This window comes from Oncorhynchus mykiss, chromosome 16 (assembly GCF_057628025.1).
Source record: "Oncorhynchus mykiss isolate SJ-2025 chromosome 16, ASM5762802v1, whole genome shotgun sequence".
In the NCBI taxonomy this organism is placed as follows: domain Eukaryota; kingdom Metazoa; phylum Chordata; class Actinopteri; order Salmoniformes; family Salmonidae; genus Oncorhynchus; species Oncorhynchus mykiss.
This window is the reverse complement of record NC_143037.1, coordinates 55,189,228-55,211,045: the sequence shown is the minus strand read 5'-3', so window position 1 is coordinate 55,211,045 and position 21,818 is coordinate 55,189,228. Positions and strand designations below refer to the sequence as shown.

At 39.9% G+C, this 21,818-nt stretch overlaps 2 protein-coding genes across 3 annotated transcripts in view; both read left to right on the top strand.

The window, feature by feature from the left end:
- Window positions 1–7,035: 7,035 nt before the first annotated feature.
- On the top strand, window positions 7,036–21,139 carry LOC110492247 (succinate dehydrogenase [ubiquinone] iron-sulfur subunit, mitochondrial). Of its 2 annotated transcripts, none has more exons than XM_036947206.2 (8): window positions 7,036–7,293; window positions 18,257–18,390; window positions 18,523–18,608; window positions 18,806–18,942; window positions 19,117–19,233; window positions 19,605–19,706; window positions 19,943–20,065; window positions 20,290–21,139. In XM_036947206.2, exons 2-8 carry the CDS (start codon window positions 18,257–18,259, stop codon window positions 20,392–20,394), a joined length of 804 nt encoding a protein of 267 aa, XP_036803101.1. In that variant the 5' UTR covers window positions 7,036–7,293; the 3' UTR covers window positions 20,395–21,139. The 2 variants fall into 2 exon arrangements, with proteins under 2 accessions (XP_036803101.1, XP_021422069.2); XM_021566394.3 differs by lacking the exon at window positions 7,036–7,293 and adding an exon at window positions 16,881–17,093.
- Window positions 21,140–21,597: 458 nt separating this feature from the next.
- Window positions 21,598–21,818, top strand: part of atp13a2 (ATPase cation transporting 13A2) — a 36,316-nt gene continuing 36,095 nt past the window's right edge. Inside the window, exon 1 of the mRNA XM_021566390.3 lies at window positions 21,598–21,767. Within this exon, the coding sequence (XP_021422065.2) occupies window positions 21,740–21,767 (28 nt within the window). The 5' untranslated portion in view covers window positions 21,598–21,739. The remainder of the gene's footprint in view (window positions 21,768–21,818) is intronic.

Here is a 21,818-nt window from a genome sequence, read left to right as displayed (position 1 = left end):
CAGACTCTGTCACATGTGCTCAGTGTTAACCTGCTTTCATCTGTGAAGAGCACAGGGCGCTAGTGGCGAATTTGCCAATCTTGGTGTTCTCTGGCAAATGCCAAACGTCCTGCACGGTGTTGGGCTGTAAGCACAACCCCTACCTGTGGACGTCGGGCCCTCATACCACCCTCATGGAGTCTGTTTCTGACCGTTTGAGCAGACACATGCACCTTTGTGGCCTGCTGGAGGTCATTTTGCAGGCCTCTGGCAGTGTTCCTCCTGCTCCTCCTTGCACAAAGGCGGAGGTAGCGGTCCTGCTGCTGGGTTGTTGCCCTCCTACGGCCTCCTCCACGTCTCCTGATGTACTGGCCTGTCTCCTGGTAGCGCCTCCATGCTCTGGACACTACGCTGACAGACACAGCAAACCTTCTTGCCACAGCTCGCATTGATGTGCCATCCTGGATGAGCTGCACTACCTGAGCAACTTGTGTGGGTTGTAGACTCCGTCTCATGCTACCACTAGAGTGAAAGCACCGCCAGCATTCAAAAGTGACCAAAACATCAGCCAGGAAGCATAGGAACTGAGAAGTGGTCTGTGGTCACCACCTGCAGAACCACTCCTTTATTGGGGGTGTCTTACTAATTGCCTATAATTTCCACCTGTTGTCTATTCCATTTGCACAACAGCATTTGAAATTTACTGTCAATCAGTGTTGCTTCCTAAGTGGACAGTTTGATTTCACAGAAGTGTGATTGACATTGTGTTGTTTAAGTGTTCCCTTTATTTTTTTGAGCAGTGTATATAAGACAAATTCTTAATTCACAAAACCAACTTACACAGAGAGGAAAGTTTTTCTGGAACATGCTTATTCCTGACATTGTCTGGAAAAATGCATGGTTAAGGCCTTACAAATACTGTATACCAAACAAAGTTAAGGAAGTGCACTTCAACATTTTGCATGAGATATATCCATGTAATTCTATGATTTCCACATTTGTAGCTGTTGATATCTGTGTTTTCTGTGAAAAAGAAGGTGAGAATCTGTCTCACTTGTTCTTTGAATGTAAATTTGTGTTTGAATTTTGGGAAAACCTTGCAAAGTACTTATTTACCATTATGAACACTGCCTATCATTTTAACATAAAATATATAATATATTACTATTGCAATGATAACAAAACCACTGAAATGATTGTTAATTTTTTTATTCTTGTTGCCAAATACTATATACACAAACAAAAATTCCAAAATTCTATACCAAAACTACTGATTTTTCTGATTGAATTTAATTATCTTATTAAAACACTGACCCTAGTGAATAACAAAAAGAAGAACATATTCATGAATCATTATAATAAGATATTTTCAGAGTGAATATACAGTAATTGCACTTAAATTGTTTATTTTTTGTATTGTATTTGTATTTATATTTGTTGTATGTTTGAGCATTGTTAATACCTGTGTTTGGTTTGCTAGACATGTTTGATGTAGCAATGTAAGTTGATTTTTGTATTATGAATGAAAAATAATATATATATTTTTTAAATAAAATGTAAAAAAAAATAATAATAAAACAAGTCAATTTGATGGAAACACATCTCTAGTGGGAAAATGTCCATACTGTTTTTATGCAGATTTTAGAATATTTGCATGGAAATCTGTCTCCAATTGGATGGAAACATAGCAACCGAGAAGCATTTTTTTGGGGACCTTTCTTCTTATCTTTTTAACCACAGATCATAGAAATGTGCTGTTTTATAATAGGCACACACTGGTATGGTGCTGGAGATAATGAATGGTGTTGAAAAGTGGTGGAATTGTAATAGGGCGCTCCATTCCAGTCTATTTGATGTTGAGATGTATACAGGTCCGATCTGTTGTCATTTTCTCATGGCGTCCACTCTAAAAGTGCAATAAGACACCATTATTAACCAGGTTTAATCCAACCATTTAATGCAGCTGAATTACCTGATGCATTTAAAAAAAAACTCACGACAGGTCTTATGCAAACAGATCATTTGAATGATGCCGGTGACATGATGATCGGTGATCGGCTGTCAATTATCAAATAATCTGTATTTTATCCGCATCTCATCATATCTTTTATCCGCATCTCAACTGTCTAGACCAGAGCATACGCCAAAACCAGATTGGGCAAATGTTCTATATTATTGCAACAATTTATGTGACAAAACCATCAGTAAAATCTCAAATGTAATGGAAACCCATTTATCTTGGGCAATTGAAGAACAACTGCCCCTAAAAAGCAACTTCTCGTTTTGAAAACTCTATGTGGCATTGATATGAGTAAGAAACATTTATTATTGTGTGAAAACTGTAAATGGGATCATTTTGGTCATAAAGTCAGTCTCATACAAAACTGAGATTTGCGAGATAATAGGGAAAAAGGGCATGTCACGGAATGAAGGGTATAGTAAAACTTTTCCTTGGGCTGGGTTTATTTCCACATACCCACAGCTGGCAGCACCCAAGTAATCATCAGTTCAGAGCTCAGCTGGACGTGACCCGACTGTAATGCCCATGGTCAATTTAGTTTAACAGTCGATATCCCTATGGGGGCTAGTTAGGGACCATCAGTAAATTACACAATATACATGGGGCAACATTTTAAAATGTCAATAGCTCCAAATTTCAATGACTTAAAACCACAGAACCAACAATAAATTGTAGAAATTCATATACAAATATTGAAAGCATTTAAATGGAAATGTCAAAAATGTTCTACTTCATATTCATTATCTCCAGCACCACCCCAACATCAACATAAGCGAAAATGCGCAATTCTATGTCTTGTAGTAAAAAAAGCTAAGTGTTTCCAATGACATCAACCAGTTAGTCGACAATTAGTAGGCAGGCCCTACTCACAATTGGTCAATAACACTGATGATGTCATTGGAAACACTTATCTTCCTTTACTACAAAACATCACATATGTTGATGTTGGGGTGCTGCTGGAAATTATTTTATGTAACCTTTATTTTGAGAGGGAGTCAAAGCTGAGACCAAAGTATGTTTTCCAGATGACCCCTGTACAGAACCACAAAACACATAAAAATACAATAAACACATTCAAATACATCAAATCAAATCAAATCAAATTTATTTATATAGCCCTTCGTACATCAGCTGATATCTCAAAGTGCTGTACAGAAACCCAGCCTAAAACCCCAAACAGCAAGCAATGCAGGTGTAGAAGCACGGTGGCTAGGAAAAACTCCCTAGAAAGGCCAAAACCTAGGAAGAAACCTAGAGAGGAACCAGGCTATGTGGGGTGGCCAGTCCTCTTCTGGCTGTGCCGGGTGGAGATTATAACAAAACATGGTCAAGATGTTCAAATGTTCATAAATGACCAGCATGGTCGAATAATAATAAGGCAGAACAGTTGAAACTGGAGCAGCAGCACAGCCAGGTGGACTGGGGACAGCAAGGAGTCATCATGTCAGGTATTCCTGGGGCATGGTCCTAGGGCTCAGGTCCTCCGAGAGAGAGAAAGAAAGAGAGAATTAGAGAGAGCATATGTGGGATGGCCAGTCATCTTCTGGCTGTGCCGGGTGGAGATTATAACAGAACATGGCCAAGATGTTCAAATGTTCATAAATGACCAGCATGGTCGAATAATAATAAGGCAGAACAGTTGAAACTGGAGCAGCAGCACAGCCAGGTGGACTGGGGACAGCAAGGAGTCATCATGTCAGGTAGTCCTGGGGCATGGTCCTAGGGCTCAGGTCCTCCGAGAGAGAGAAAGAGAGAAGGAGAGAATTAGAGAACGCACACTTAGATTCACACAGGACACCGAATAGGACAGGAGAAGTACTCCAGATATAACAAACTGACCCTAGCCCCCCGACACATAAACTACTGCAGCATAAATACTGGAGGCTGAGACAGGAGGGGTCAGGAGACACTGTGGCCCACTCCGAGGACACCCCCGGACAGGGCCAAACAGGAAGGATATAACCCCACCCACTTTGCCAAAGCACAGCCCCCACACCACTAGAGGGATATCTCCAACCACCAGCTTACCATCCTGAGACAAGGCTGAGTATAGCCCACAAAGACCTCCGCCACGGCACAACCCAAGGGGGGGGGGGGGGGGGGGGGGGGGGGGCGCCAACCCAGACAGGATGACCACATCAGTGACTCAACCCACTCAGGTGACACACCCCCTCCACTCAGGTGACGCACCCCCTACATGTTATTATACACAACAATACACAAAAAGCAAAACACAATCATAAAAAACAGACACATTCTTCAGTAAAATGGTCCCCTAACAACTGTCTGAAATGACCTAGAGGCAACAATTCCTCCAATTTTAATTTTACAATTGCATTGTAGATCATTCCACACGTAAGGTGCAAGGAAATTAAAGGCTGATTTACCTAACTCTCTAGACACCCAAGGAGTCTCCAGAGTTAACAAACCTTGTGACCGGGTTTGATAACTTGTCATTTTAAATCATGACAGTGATAAATAAGTAAGTCAAAAGTTTGAGGAGCAGAGCTTTGTAAACAAAAAGAGTATAATGATGTGATCTACATGACTTCAAAGGGGTCCAGCCAACCTTTTGGTAAATAATACAGTGATGAGTAATAAAACAGTCTCCTGTGATAAAACAAATATGATGAATATGAAGTTGAAAAATTGTGAAGATTCCCTTTAACGAGTACTCAAAGGTGTGCAACATGAAAATATTCTCCCATTTACATTGTGTAATTTATTAACGGTCCCTAACTAGCCCCAGCTATAGGCTATCCAACGTCAAAACTACTTTGCCATGGTTGCACACCAGCTGGCTGAAGTTAATTGGCGAAAGAAGCCAGCTAGCACTAGCTAGCCTAGGCGACTTCAAGACAAGACCTGGTTAGGCTGTTTCAAGTTATCTAGAAGGGCGAGTGATGTACTGTGTACCGTTTTGGCAGACAATGTACAAACACTTGCCTTATGCAAGCACACACAAGCACGACACCCACATTAAACCACCCCACCAAGACAACTCTTGTTTGGCTTCAGTCTTGGCCACTGCATTTTTTAATGGTCAAGCCAGAATTGAGACCAAATCAGGAAGTTCAGCCCTCCTTATATTGCAAAAGAGGTTGTGGTATTTATGTGCACTACATCATCACACAGACTTTTATCCGCAACAAGTCAGTTTGATGGAAACATCCCTCTGGGGGAAAAATGTACATATTTTTTTTATGTGAATTTTAGAATATTTGCATGAAAATCTGTTGGCAATTGGAAGGAAATGTAGCTACTGAGACAGAATAATCAATAGCCGTTTAATCGCATGACAAAACTCCATATTTTTTGCTTCAACATATTTCATCTTGCTCCCTACCAATGTGTTTCAGTAGCTTCACCATCATTTTTTTAGGAGGGTCTTTAGGTTTGGTTGGGTCGTCACTTTCCTGGTCTTTTGCTAGAGGTGTTTCAACTTTACTAGCATCTGCCTCCAGAGTGCCAGAGGTTTCCGTTGCACCGCTGTGGAAGCTGTAATTTCAGTCGCCTCAGAATCCTTGCCACAGCAGTTGCAAGGATCTCAGCTGCAGTTTCTATAGATATATTGTTATGTTTTTATTGTTGATCTCTGGTAATGTGCGACCAAACGCTGGGCCGGTGGATACCATGCAATCTCTACCGACTCCCTATGATTTTAAAAACAGAGCAGGTTTTGGCCTCTTGTATGTTAATGTCAGAAGTCTATTTAACAAAAATATACATTTTTAGAATATGGGCCAATACGACAAATGCAGACCTAATGGTTTTATCAGAAACTTGGCTAAAGAAATCTATGTCAAATAACTCGATTTATATTGATGAGTACACGTCTTTTTAGAACGAATCGGAAGAGTAAAGGAGGAGGAGTTGCAATTGATGTTAAATCCAAGTTTAACACCTCTGAAATTATCTCAATTACCAAAGCCAAACATTTTGAATTGCTTGCGGTTAAAATGAAAGTATGTAAGGACTCCCACATCACTGTAGTCGGCTGCTACAGACCGCCCTCGGCTTCGGGAGACGCACTAAACTATTTCTGATGTCCTGCACAAGCTAAATGACTCTGAATTCATTATTTTAGGAGATTTGAACTGGGACATGCTTACATCTGTATCGGACTCTTTTAAAGAACTGTGTGACTCTCTGAATCTCGCGCAATTAATGAATGCGCCTACCAGACCGAATCCCAGAGCACCTAACAAATCAACGCCATTGGACATTCTTCTAACAAAACCCCTCACAAATACACATCGACTGGGATATTCTGTAATGATGTCAGTGATCACTGTGCAATTTCTTGTGTTAGAAGTACAAAATGACCAAAGCCAAACCCCGTTATATTTCTAAAAGACATTTTAGACAGTTTGATGAGCAAGCGTTCTTACATAATCTGTACCATACAATGGACAGAGTAAGTCTCATTCCCGATTTTGACACTGCCAGGGAGTATTTTTCTATGCAATTTGTGTCCATTTGTGATAAACATGCCCCTGTGAAGAAATGTTGAATCAGTGGAAGGGGCAATCCCTGGTTTTCAGATAACTTGGCAGAATTAATTAGAAAGAGAAATGTCTCTTGTGCTCAAGCTAGACATACAAATGCTCCTGTTGACTGGGCCTCCTTCAGAGTGCTAAGAAACACATGTCCAGGATTTACCAGGAAGTCCAAATCAGATTTCTATCTAAATGCAGTCACAGAGAACCTGAACAACCCTACCAAGTTCTAGACGCAATCAAATCAGTGTCAGGTTCTAATGAATCCTCTGGCGTTCCTGACCATTTAATGATGGATTCTAATGAAGTGAAGGATAAAGCTGATAATGTCAGTTTTTGATAATGGTGGTGCCCAGGCCTATAACGTAAGCTCTGTTACAGTAAACTACGGTCCTTATGTGAACCATTTTATCTTTGAGCCTGTTTCTTACACGCTGACTAGACCGGACACGTCGCGTGCGCGATCGTCGCAAATTAAATTTAGAAATCCATGTTATTCAATTATTGCACCCACACTGCTCGCGCGCGCCAACGGGCGTCTGCGACACCAAGGGCTAAAATAGAACTCATTCCTATTTCTGACGCAGCGCGCTGAAAGTCATGCCTCTCCCATCTCCTCATTGGTTTATAGAAGCAGGTACCGAAGACGAACTGTTTTGCCTGTAGTTTAGATGCGATCACCATATAAATTAAATGATGAAAAGGCCTGGAAGGAGGAGAGATGACTAGAAACGATTCGGTTGGCCGTTTTATGTGTGGATTAATTGTCGGAGTAGAGGTCCTTGTGCATTTCAGGTAAAATTACAACTCAATGTTTATATCCCAGAACAAATTACCTAGCAACAGCAAGCTAGCTAAATAGGACACATTAACTTTAGCTAGCAAGTGCAAGCTAACAAGCTAAATTGCCATACATGTTTAATGATTTTCGACCTGTCCCCAAATTAATGTCAATGATTCAGAGTTTGTTTTGATATTTTAACCTGCTTGTCGTGAACACGTTTGGTGTGGGGGGGCAAAATAAAATTATGCACGGCAGCGCACGCCGGTTTGGGTTCCGTGTTATGCTGAGGTATATAAAGCACAAAAGGCAATAGACACTAAAACGTCTGCAGTTTCAGACAACCTGGATCCCTACCTCTTAAAGATAGCAGCTGGTATTATTACTGAACCTCTGGTTCACATTTTCAACTTCAGTCTCTTGACCAATTCCATACCCAGCATTTGGAAATCAACTCATGTCCTCCCACTGCTAAAGGGTGGAGATCCCTCAGGATGACAGTTATTAGCATCTATCTCCAAACTCCCTATCCTGGCCAAGGTCTATGAATCCCTAGTGAACTTCTTAATTGAAAAGAACATACTGAGCCTGGTTCAGTCTGGCTTTAGATCGGGGCACAGCACCACAACTGCAAATATGGCAGTGGCAAATGCACTTGATAAAAAGCAACGTTGTGTTGCTCTGTTTGTTAATGTATCAAAGGCATTTGATTCAGTTGACCATTAATTATTGTTGCTAGACTCAGTAACATTGGTTTCAGTGAAGGGGCAGTAAATTGGTTTAGGAACTATCTTTCTGACAGAACACAATGTGTATATATACTGACGATCACAAATCTAGCTTTCTTGAGATTAATAGAGGTGTGCCCCAGGGTTCCATTTTAGCTCCTGTGTTGTTCTCAATTTTTATGAATGAGTTGGGAAATGGGATACAACCAGCAAAGTTACATCTCTATGCAGAGGATAGTCATATATTCATGTGCTCCTTCTCTGGTTCAGGCTGTTGAAGAGCTCCAGACTGCATTTCTGTCACTCCAGGCCTCCCTTTATGGTTTCTAACTGGTCATGAATGTACAAAAACATCATACAAATACCTAGGTATATGGTTGGATGACAAGTTGTCCTTTAAAGTTCATATGGATAATCTTGTGAGGAAGCTTAAATTGAAATTGGGTTTTTATTTTCATAATAAGGCTTGCTTAGGGAAAGAAAGAAGCTTGTTCAGGCCACTTTTTCTCTCTGTAATTGATTACGTTGACTTGATATATATGCATACAACCTCCTCCGTCTTCCAGGGACTGGACTCTGTTTATCATGCATCATTGCGCTTTATTACAAATGCCAAGTCACTCACCCACCATTGCACCTTATACCAAATAGTAGGTTGGCCCTCACTTTATGTGCACAGTAAGCTACATTTGTATGTGTTCATCTACAAAGCCCTTTTGGATAAACTCCCTCTGTAGTCTGGTCTTCTTCACCACCAGCAGTAACTATACCTGGTCTACTAAGTGGTTTCTACCTTACTTAAAGTCCCCAGGACATTCACAGTATTCGTTAAGACTACCTTCTCTTCTTGTGCACTAGAGGCATGGAATAGTCTACAATCCATGCTTCATCTAGATATGTTAGTGCCACTGAATGAATTTATAATATTGATTGGAGACTCTGTTATGGAGGATTGTAAATGCTTTTTTTTAGTATGGATCATGTTGTATGTTTTAATTTTCTAATGTATCGATTGTAGCTGCCTATTGGCAAGGTCTCCCTTGAAAAATAGATTTTCCTGGTTAAATGAAGGTTAATAAAAATAAAAAAAGAACCGTTGCACATTTTGAATGGAGTTGATGGCGAGATAAAGCCTGCGAGAGAGTGCTCACACGTGCACAGATAGGCCATTTTAAAACAATGCAGCTGCAATTTAAAAATATATTATTTTCACAATTAAATAGTGACCCCAAAAGACAGATGGAGATGGGTAAATTAGACGAGCATTCTGTCTTTATATTACTGTAGCATAGACTATGCTGCACCAAATGTTGGCCTACCTGTCACAAGAAAAAAAAGTTCCCATGAGATGATGGTTCTACATGCCTGTCTCCACCCTGAGCATTGCTGATTCATTATGGAGAAGATGTATAGAAGCCAGACATTGCATATAATTTAACAGTTCCATTTCATGCCAAACTTTATAAAAATAAAGTTGCTACTCAATATATGCTCCAAACAATTTGATGGATAAACCTAATAACCAGACATTTGAAAGTGATCCACCTTCACTTTACTCTAATGCTCCAGTTGTACCAACTGCTCTCGCATGCTTGCCAGATCAAGTGCCTCTTTCGCATGGCCTATAGAGTTGAGGTGGAAACATGATTAAGACACTTCTCTTTCAGTTTGTAACTTGATACTACGAGTTTGGCTGTTCCTTTGGGGAACAACATTAATTATTTAGCTTCAAGATTTATGGCAACATTTTTGCCATTAATTCACAAACAATACCACTTTTTCTGTAATGAGTCGCAAGCTTTGGACATCTGTTCCTCAAAAGTACTGATTAATGTACACTAGTCTCATTAGCTGGGGGACAAGGTTAATGTACACAGGATGACCGTATGTGCCAAACTGACATTTATTGGCTTAATATACACCCCCATACAGTGGGGCAAAAAAGTATTTAGTCAGCCACCAATTGTGCAAGTTCTCCCACTTAAAAAGATGAGAGGCCTGTCATTTTCATCATAGGTACACTTCAACTATGACAGGCAAAATGAGAAAGAAAATCCAGAAAATCACATTGTAGGATTTTTAATGAATTTATTTGCAAATTATGGTGGAAAATAAGTATTTGGTCACCTACAAACAAGCAAGATTTCTGGCTCTCACAGACCTGTAACTTCTTCTTTAAGAGGCTCCTCTGTCCTCCACTCGTTACCTGTATTAATGGCACCTGTTTGAACTTGTTATCAGTATAAAAGACACCTGTCCACAACCTCAAACAGTCACACTCCAAACTCCACTATGGCCAAGACCAAAGAGCTGTCAAAGGACACCGGAAACAAAATTGTAGACCTGCACCAGGCTGGGAAGACTGAATCTGCAATAGGAAGCAGCTTGGTTTGAAGAAATCAACTGTGGCAGCAATTTATTAGGAAATGAAAGACATACAAGACCACTGATAATCTCCCTCGATCTGGGGCTCCACGCAAGATCTCACCCCGTGGGGTCAAAATGATCACAAGAACGGTGAGCAAAAATTCCAGAACCACACTGGGGGACCTAGTGAATTACCTGCAGAGAGCTGGGACCAAAGTAACAAAGCCTACCATCAGTAACACACTACGCCGTCAGGGACTCAAATCCTGCAGTGCCAGACGTGTCCCCCTGCTTAAGCCAGTACATGTCCAGGCCCGTCTGAAGTTTGCTAGAGAGCATTTGGATGATCCAGAAGAAGATTGGGAGAATGTCATATGGTCAGATGAAACCAAAATATTACTTTTTGGTAAAAACTCAACTCATCGTGTTTGGAGGACAAAGAATGCTGAGTTGCATCCAAAGAACACCATACCTACTGTGAAGCATGGGGGTGGAAACATCATGCTTTGGGGCTGTTTTTCTGCAAAGGGACCAGGACAACTGATCCGTGTAAAGGAAAGAATGAATGGGGCCATGTATCGTGAGATTTTGAGTGAAAACCTCCTTCCATCAGCAAGGGCATTGAAGATGAAACGTGACTGGGTCTTTCAGCATGACAATGATCCCAAACACACCGCCCAGGCAACGAAGGAGTGGCTTCGTAAGAAACATTTCAATGTCCTGGAGTGGCCTAGCCAGTCTCCAGATCTCAACCCCATAGAAAATCTTTGGAGGGAGTTGAAAGTCCGTGTTGCCCAGCAACAGCCCCAAAACATCACTGCTCTAGAGGAGATCTGCATGGAGGAATGGGCCAAAATACCAGCAACAGTGTGTGAAAATCTTGTGAAGACTTACAGAAAACGTTTGACCTCTGTCATTGCCAACAAAGGGAATATAACAAAGTATTGAGATAAGCTGTTGTTATTGACCAAATACTTATTTCCCACCATAATTTGCAAATAAATTCATTACAAATCCTACAAAGTGATTTTCTGGATTTTCTTCACTCATTTTGTCTGTCATAGTTGAAGAGGCCTGTAATTTTCATCATAGATACACATGTTTTTAAGTGGGAGAACTTGCACAATTGGTGGCTGACTAAATATTTTTTTGCCCCACTGTATATGCAACAGCAGGCCATAGGTCTAGATCAGGGATGGGCAATAGATCAATCAGCCGAGGTCTCAACTTACTGTTGCACGAGGTGCAATTTCGAGATTTGGTTGTGCATCAGCAGTTTTTCTCTTCGTTAGTCACTGACAGTCACTCAATTAGCCCATTGAGTAGCAATTTTTTTTTTATTGGTAAATGTGTCTAGCGGCCTGCTACCTAAACTTAATCAAGGAGGAATTACTGACCGGAGGGTCCCTATTGATTTTGTTAGTCACTCTTACTCAGATATCATATTCAAAACTGCAAACATTTCTCTCCACCATATGACAAAATGTGTAGAATAGCAGGAAATTAGCTTTGAAATAGTTATTTTTTAAGCTACATTCCATGGCAAAATGTGTAGAATTCCAGGAAATGTACTTTCAAACTTAAACATTTTTCTGGCTGCTGTCAAGAGAGGGACCACTAAAATGTTTTGCTTATTGGGGTACGCAGACCCTCAAGCCTATGCGGCCACTCAGTGGTCTAGATGCAGGTCACACATGCTCTTTTGCACACATCGACAGGAATGTGTCTTGAACAAGTGGAAGGACAGACAACATCCCCATGAAGAACACCTTTGTTCTTTCAATCACTGACACGCCCATCAAAGCCTGTCGCAGATAGTATGTTGATCCAGTCGACTCTAGTTCATGCCATAGTGTATATAGTTGATTGACGTTAGATGTATATTTGTTGAGGTAGTCAGTTGTTTCATTGTTCATTTTCTGCAACGATATCGCAATGGTATATTTGCATTAGATTGCAAAATGTACCTCACGCAACACAGTCTGCACGTTACTCATGACATTACTCATATGGAGTCGTCTTCTTGCTCCTCGTGTTGAGGTTGCCTGACGGGTCCAGTTCTTCTACCGCCACTATTCTTCACAGGATCCTATACAGTACACACCTCCACCCCTATAGCTCCATGTGTGTCGGGACGAGTCTTCCAGGCAAACGCGACATGGTGGGCAGGGTTGTCTAAAATACTGCATCCTTATTGGTTAGTAAAGCGATGACGCTCTCTCCCGCTCAAGATCATCAATGTGCAGTGCTGCAACCATACTATATTCGAAATCACTTGCACCTCCTGAGTTGTATCAGTAACACACCGGGTTCTACTAATCCAACCCTTGATTGAAAACTCTGATTTGGTGATTAGTATGAGATATCTCTCTGCAAGTACACAGAGGGTAAGATTACCCACTCCTCCTAAACTCTTAACAGCCTTAGATTGTATAATTATGTGTATACATAAAAAAAACAAATATCCAGTGTTCTCAAGTCTGATTAAAGATCTAGGCTATATATGGCTTGCCATAGCGTCTTTGGATAACTTCACATACACGAACAAGCCTTTGGAACTAGTTTCATCCTTGAGATAAGCGTGTTATAGAGCTCACAAGCTTGTAGTCCTAAAACAATGAAATTATTTACCTCTAGTTCATTCAGCCATTCATATGGGCAAAATTAATGGAGAAAGCATAGGGTTTGGGAATAAACACAGGCTTATGACATGTTATACCTTTTTGTTCTGTGAGATATCAGTCAGTTAACATGACCTTTATGATTTATTAAATCTTTGTGCGTGATTACATATCATTAAATTCAGCTGATTTTAAGATTATCATAGAACAAAACGTTTAAGATTTCCTAAAACTGTGTTTACCACAGACCTAATATTCAGCGTTTATCCAAAAACTACATTTTCCCATAAGCTTTGTTCAACGAACCATAGCGGAGTTAGTGCCTACAAAAAGACGCCATTACTATTGCTCTTTCTGTATCTTTGCCCTTCATTGAGACTGTAACCTACACTGTGACGTGGTAAGGTTGGACCAAGGTGCAGAGAAGAGACCAGATGAGGAATCAGTGGTTAAGGATAAACATACAGTGCCTTATGAAAGTATTCGGCCCCCTTGAACTTTGCGACCTTTTGCCACATTTCAGGCTTCAAACATAAAGATATAAAACTGTATTTTTTTGTGAAGAATCAACAACAATTGGGACACAATCATGAAGTGGAACGACATTTATTGGATATTTCAAACTTTTTTAACAAATAAAAAACTGAAAAATTGGGCGTGCAAAATTATTCAGCCCCTTTACTTTCAGTGCAGCAAACTCTCTCCAGAAGTTCAGTGAGGATCTCTGAATGATCCAATGTTGACCTAAATGACTAATGATGATACATACAATCCACCTGTGTGTAATCAAGTCTCCGTATAAATGCACCTGCACTGTGATAGTCTCAGAGGTCCGTTAAAAGCGCAGAGAGCATCATGAAGAACAAGGAACACACCAGGCAGGTCCGAGATACTGTTGTGAAGAAGTTTAAAGCCGGATTTGGATACAAAAAGATTTCCCAAGCTTTAAACATCCCAAGGAGCACTGTGCAAGCGATAATATTGAAATGGAAGGAGTATCAGACCACTGCAAATCTACCAAGACCTGGCCGTCCCTCTAAACTTTCAGCTCATACAAGGAGAAGACTGATCAGAGATGCAGCCAAGAGGCCCATGATCACTCTGGATGAACTACAGAGATCTACAGCTGAGGTGGGAGACTCTGTCCATAGGACAACAATCAGTCGTATATTGCACAAATCTGGCCTTTATGGAAGAGTGGCAAGAAGAAAGCCATTTCTTAAAGATATCCATAAAAAGTGTTGTTTAAAGTTTGCCACAAGCCACCTGGGAGACACACCAAACATGTGGAAGAAGGTGCTCTGGTCAGATGAAACCAAAATTGAACTTTTTGGCAACAATGCAAAACGTTATGTTTGGCGTAAAAGCAACACAGCTGAACACACCATGCCCACTGTCAAACATGGTGGTGGCATCATCATGGTTTGGGCCTGCTTTTCTTCAGCAGGGACAGGGAAGATGGTTAAAATTGATGGGAAGATGGATGGAACCAAATACAGGACCATTCTGGAAGAAAACCTGATGGAGTCTGCAAAAGACCTGAGACTGGGACGGAGATTTGTCTTCCAACAAGACAATGATCCAAAACATAAAGCAAAATCTACAATGGAATGGTTCAAAAATAAACATATCCAGGTGTTAGAATGGCCAAGTCAAAGTCCAGACCTGAATCCAATCGAGAATCTGTGGAAAGAACTGAAAACTGCTGTTCACAAATGCTCTCCATCCAACCTCACTGAGCTCGAGCTGTTTTGCAAGGAGGAATGGGAAAAAATGTCAGTCTCTTGATGTGCAAAACTGATAGAGACATACCCCAAGCGACTTACAGCTGTAATCGCAGCAAAAGGTGGCGCTACAAAGTAATAACTTAAGGGGGCTGAATAATTTTGAACGCCCAATTTTTCAGTTTTTGATTTGTTAAAAAAGTTTGAAATATCCAATAAATGTCGTTCCACTTCATGATTGTGTCCCACTTGTTGTTGATTCTTCACAAAAAAATACAGTTTTATATCTTTATGTTTGAAGCCTGAAATGTGGAAAAAGGTCGCAAAGTTCAAGGGGGCCGAATACTTTCGCAAGGCACTGTACATTACTAAGATTTGGTAGCCACCGGATCACAGTACACTTGAAAAAACAGCAAACACTAAGTCTCAAACTCACTCAGGAAATGAACGCACACAGTAAACAATTCAAGCTTCTGCAAAGGACCACAAAAAGCACACTTATTTTAACAGGTACACAATCATGAAATATGGTGCCAGGGTGGAACCATGACACACACTGTTCACTATGTTCATGCTTATCTCTGGTGGTGTGTGGCAATGGCTCTCTCCAGACCAGCCAGAGTGTAATGTGTATCCTTTAAGTAGGCTCTGTTGACAAAATGGTATGTCATGGGGTTTGGGCACAGCATGCCCGTGCAAGGAGATGGATAGATGGTTGTTATGCAACCGCATGTAATACAACTAAGTTCATCCCAATGAAAATATTATAATAAGGCACATATTACATTGTCAACCATTTAGGCACATTGGGCTGGGGAAGTGGAATAGGTCTACCTTCTTGAGGAGAGATTATGAAATTGTCTGAGCACAGCAACACACATGAAGTGATGGTGGTGACCAATATAATACAATAAATAAGAATTAGGGGATATATAGATTTTAGGATGTCCATAATCGCAGGCTCTTTAAACATCCACGATAACCTGAATATGTACAGTACCAGTCAAAAGTTTAGTTATTTTTACTATTCTCTACATTGTAGAATAACAGTGAAGACATCAAAACTATGAAATAACACATGGAATCATGTAGTAACCAAAGAAGTGTAAAGCAAATCAAAATATATTTTATATTTGAGATTCTTCAAAGTAGCCACCCTTTGCCTTGCTGACAGCTTTGTGTACTTTTGGCTTTCTCTCAACCAGCTTCACTTTGAATGCTTTTCCAACAGTCTTGAAGGAGTTTCCACATATGCTGAGCACTTGTTGGCTGCTTTTCCTTCACTCTGCAGTCAAACTCATCCCAAACTATCTCAATTGGGTTGAGATCGGGTGATTGTGAAGTCCAGAACATCTGATGCAGCACTCAGTCACTCTCCTTCTTGATCAAATTGCCCTTACACAGCCTGGAGGTGTGTTGGGTCATTGTCCTGTTGAAAAACAAATGGTAGTCCCATTAAGCGCAAACCAGATGGGATGGCATATCGCTGCAGAATGCTGTGGTAGCCATGTTGGGTGGCGCAGTGGTCTTAGAATTGCATTGGTATACATTTTATATGCATGTGTAGGCTATATGCTTAAGGGGGCAACAAAGTTACCAATGCAAGAGATTTTCATTACCCTTGATTAAATTATGTGATTTCAAATTTGACAATGAATGGAGTTAGCAATACATATATATTATATCTGACAATAATAACCTTCTACGGTGAGCTCAAGGTATTAGGACAGACACATTTTCAGTTGTTTTGTCACTGTTCTCCAGCACTTTGGATTTGAAATGATGCAATGACTAGGAGGTTAAAGTGCAAACTCATCTTTTTAATTTGAACAGTTTAGAAATTATAGCAAGTTACAGATGCACAAATATCATACCCCCAAGACATGCCATTTCAGAATGTCCCCAGTGAAAGTTGTGTCCCTGAGTTTTTATTTTATTTTTATGGTTCACCGATATGGATGAAAATACCCTCCTATTAAAGCTGACAGTCTGCACTTTAACCTCAGTCATTGTATCATTTCAAATTGAATGTGCTGGAGTACAGAGCCAAAACAACAACAAAAAATGTGTTACTGTCCCAATACTTTTGGAGCTCACTGTATATAACCTACACCCCGTCTAAGCAATGAGCGTTGTAAAAGAGTCTGACATAACAGCCTGCAGTGCACGCATAGCTGTCAGTAAGTAGGCTACTCCTGAGTCGTGACATAAACTGACGTCATGCTTGGGGCGGGACAGCGACAAGATACATAAACTGGAACAGGCACCGCGCTGTATCGGTTAGAATATTCAACCTGAAAATATAAGCATGTCGGTCGTGTGCACCTCTTTAGCCCGAAACGCCGTGGCATTACGGAACACCGGGGCGATGGTGGTAAGTAAAGGAGAAAAATAATGAAGTTGGGGAATGGAAAGAAAATACCTATGACTGGGATAGGTAGACTCATATCAAATGGGTGGTCGTAGACCACCTTCCTGCCTGGCCATGCAACGTGTTTTTACTAGCTGTCAATAGATCCATGTCTGGTTTATGGCATGGCTTCAAATAGTATGCTGTTGTTCATATAGCTTACTAGACAGTTCCTCTAAAAGGAAAGCTCACAAACTGTTGTCAATTGGAGGTTTACCTTACATCAGAGTAAAGCACAGTAGAACAATCAAAGAGAAGCTATTCCTTAATTTGAGTGACTTTGTTAAAGTAAATAATATATTCAGTTACGAAATATGATTTGCCTAATCGATTTTGAAATGGCGCATGTTTCAGTTAGGTTTATAGGCCTATGCATCTTTTGAACGACTGTTGCGCAAATTGTGTTTCAGATTAGAGATTTTTTTAATGTAATTGTTAGTTTTCTTTCATAATTTAGTTTTTATTTTTAAGAACAGCGTTACTCTTAACTTAAGGTTTATTTATCCTTATCGAATGTATTGTGGCCAAAATGTTAGTTATGAAACTTGAAATTGAGGGTGATATAACAACTCAGAGCAGTACATATGTCCTACCGCTAGAGGGAAATGTCTACCTTGTTATGAAAGTAGATATTTTCCTTTAGCTTAAAACCCCCATATGAATATACAACTGTCTTTTTGACATACGGTAGATATTTTTATTTCCGACTGAAATACATTTTCATTTCAGTTGATCTATTGTGTAAATCTGGTGTAGTATACTTTCACTCACCCCATGTCTTGCCTATCTATTGATATCAAAGCAAAGCCCATAAACAGCTGTATGAATCAAATTCAAATCAAATTTTATTTGTCAGATGCTTCGTAGACAACAGCTGTAGACTAACAGTGAAATGCTTACAGGACCTTTTCCAACAATGCATAGTTAAAGATAAGATTAAGAAATATAATAAAAAATGTAAATAGTGAATAAGGAATGAAAATAACATGTACAAATAACATGGCTATATATAGTTAGTAATATTAGATACTAAAACCAGCATTTAACACCAAAAACAATAATATAAGTCTAATTTTAACATTTAATTCCTCCTACATTGATACATGTTGTCTATGTCTCGTCTCCAGATGGTGCGCTATGCACAGACCGCAGCCGCCCCGGCATCTGAGCCCAGGATCAAGAAGTTCCAGATCTACCGCTGGGACCCAGACACAATGGGGGATAAGCCACGCATGCAGACATATGAAATTGACCTTAACAAGTAAGTACAACGACAGAAAGGGTCTTCAGTTGTTTAAAACCTATCAATGTCAGCGTATAGTCTGCATTGATGGAATTGCTCTCATTGATTAATATCTGCATTGTTAACAAATCCTTCTCCCTACTATTACAGCTGTGGCCCCATGGTTTTGGATGCCCTCATTAAAATCAAGAATGAGATGGACCCCACGCTCACATTCAGACGCTCCTGCAGAGAGGGTAAGGCATGAAGAGCAATTTGCAGAGTGGAGAGAAGTGGGTGTCATCATTATAGGTAGAAAGTAGAAATCATAAAATATAGACCTATAGATATAATGTATCCTATTCTACAATGATAGAGCGTCATGAAATATGAAATGAGCCTTGGTGTGGAGTTGTCCTTTTCAGTGGTGTGATATACATGCATCTTGCTTTAGGTATCTGCGGCTCATGTGCCATGAACATCAACGGAGGCAACACACTGGCCTGCTTAAACAAAATAGACATCAATACCAGCAAACCGATCAAAATTTACCCACTCCCACATATGTACGTTGTCAAAGATCTGGTGCCGGTGAGTATTATGGTTACATTTAGAAGTAAATGAATACTGATTATTATAGCTGCATTAAAAAAGTAACAAATCTAAAAGACAAACACTGAATAAAACAATGCAATGTTTAGTCACCATGTGGTAGCCTATATTTTGTTGACTAAGGGTGTACATGTATTGTGTGTGCCTCTACAGGACATGAGTAATTTCTATGCCCAGTACAAGTCCATCGAGCCCTTCCTGAAGAAGAAAGATGAGTCTCAGGAGGGCAAGGAGCAGTACCACCAGACTGTGGAAGACAGGCAAAAGCTGGTACATATTTCATCTCCTGGCCATTGGCAGCAGATTTCAGTAGCTATACTATCAATGCATCATATGCAATTTCCATGTCTAGTCTGAAAAACAAGTACATATACCCATTTGATTAAGCTATCAGAAAGGAACAATGTACTATTTTGTAGGGTTGAAGTAATCTAGTCAGTTGAACCAATTTAATTTGTTGCATTGAAACCTTGTCTCGCCCTTGAGAAGGAAATAATTTTATACACGTGAACCACACTTTGCCAAACCTTTCTGGCATTTCAACTTACCACTTTGTATATTTGAACATATGTTATATTGTTAGAGCGCAAGGAGTTTTCATGACAAAATAAATCTGATCTCTAATTGTCCTCCTCTCCCAGGATGGTCTGTATGAGTGCATTCTCTGTGCCTGCTGTAGCACCAGCTGCCCTAGTTACTGGTGGAATGGAGATAAGTATCTGGGCCCTGCTGTCCTCATGCAGGTATGTATTGGGTTTTTAGTCAATATATGAATCTTTTTTTTATGCTTTTACTTTTTTGACAGGGAGAACCGATGTCTGAAAACAAAGTAAAGCTGACGTATGAATGCATTTTCAACAGGCATGTAATTGGATGATTGATTCACCTAATGAGTTTGTCTGGCATCTCCATCCCAGAGATTTATGATATTGCTGTATGAAGTAAATTAATCTGATTAATGTGTTTCCTTCCTCAACAGGCCTATCGTTGGATGATTGATTCACGTGATGAGTTCACAGAGGAACGACTGTCGAAGCTCCAGGACCCCTTCTCTCTCTACCGCTGTCACACAATCATGAACTGCACTAAGACATGCCCCAAGGTACACTCAACATCTGAATAGAGTGCATCTGGTTTAGCCTTCATTTGCTAAACCAAACCACCATTTCTAAATACAGTAATAAGACTAGTGTAGAGTTCAGCACAGTGGACTTCAGACCACTTATACAACTCATGCAGCTTAAAGGTAGTTATTGCCGATCCCTTTCTGTCATGTTATTCATCATTCCATCTTTATTTACCTTTTATTTTCTATTAATTCCACAGGGACTCAACCCAGGAAAGGCTATTGCTGAGATCAAGAAAATGATGGCAACATATAAAGAGAAAGTCATTAACCCTGTGAACATTGTGGATAACCACCGGACTTGAAATCCACTAGTAATGACTCTAATGCTGAACTTTCGATTAAACATTAGCCTTTCAACAGTGTCTGTCCCTTTCATTAGGCTTCGCACATGAAAAAAGATACAGGCAGCCTAGAAGATACTGCTGATTTTATATATGTGAGAGTGGAATAACTGCTCCTCCTTCTAGAAATGTTTTTTTTTCCTTCTAAAAATACATACAAAAGTAATGTTTGATGTGGTGATAGAGCTTATTACTCAGTGTGTGTGTGTAGATTGTACAGCAGAGGTTGGCACCAGGTACTGGCCTACAAGTATTTAAGATTTTGGGGGGATTTTAGTTTTGGGAGAAAAAAATTCTAAAACCACCAGGAATTCAGCAAAAAATGTGTTTCGTTTAGGAAATCTGTTCAAGTATTCCCATTAATAAAAAAAGATGTGATCGTGTTTCAATGTAATCAGGGTCTGAAATTATTGCTATTTCAAATTCAATCTCTTTTGGGGCTTAGTTGTGGTCAATTTGCAGTGTGTAAATTATTTTGAATTATGTTCCGGCACCCCCGACTATCCACTCCTACAAAAATCAGCCAACAGCTGATTCTAGTTGCCTACCCATGTTGTGCAGCCTTATAACCACATTATGGGATGATGAGCTCTGGACCACAATTTGATGTTTGTTCATTGGATATACTGTATCTATACATAATATTTTAAGGAAAACCAGTTAAATGTTATTTAAATGCTTATCAATAAAGGAAGTAGAATTAAAACAGGCTTTGGAGATGTCTTAATTTACCATTGTAACACATTGATAGGTTTCATGAACGAAACTGAAATGGTTTAGTTGATTTTTAAAAGAATTGATACTTTATCTGGTTAATGGCTGTAAGAATAGTTTTGGGGTCAAAGATCTACTCAGAATGCAAGTATGTTATCAAAACTATGATTTAGCATTGTCCCATGGGGAATGGAGTTGGGAAAAATGTATGTTACATCTCGTAAATATTGTATGGCGAAATTTGATTTCATGTCTAGGTGTGGGGCTCTATTTTGGTGGCAAAGCCCCCGAAAAGATCTCCCCTGTCATTTTCAGATTATATACACTATGCTGATTGATCAAAATAAACAAAAACAAACCCCATTGCATACCAACGCCTATTTATTTATTAACTTTTTTTGTTGTTGAATAAACTCTGTTTTATTATTGTCAAACTATTCGTGGGCTTCCGTAGAAATGCGTTTGGTGTCACATGACGGGATAGAGAGGCAAAACGGAAGATAACGGTTTCGCTAGTATCGGGTACTTGTGCAAGACAATTTTGCCAGTTGTATGACTGGCAACTAATTATGGTATCGATTACTAAATTATCATGACTAAAGGAAGGATGGACACGCTTGGTGAGTTTTGCAGTATGGCCGTTACGCCACCCCCTGACAATCCTGCTTGGG

Coding starts and splice junctions, on each gene's coding strand:
- LOC110492247 (XM_021566394.3), top strand. CDS start 17,028: ATGTCGGTCGTGTGCACCTCTTTAGCCCGAAACGCCGTGGCATTACGG. Junction 18,943..19,116: donor TTGTCAAAGATCTGGTGCCG/GTGAGTATTATG, acceptor GTGCCTCTACAG/GACATGAGTAATTTCTATGC. Junction 20,066..20,289: donor GCACTAAGACATGCCCCAAG/GTACACTCAACA, acceptor TTAATTCCACAG/GGACTCAACCCAGGAAAGGC.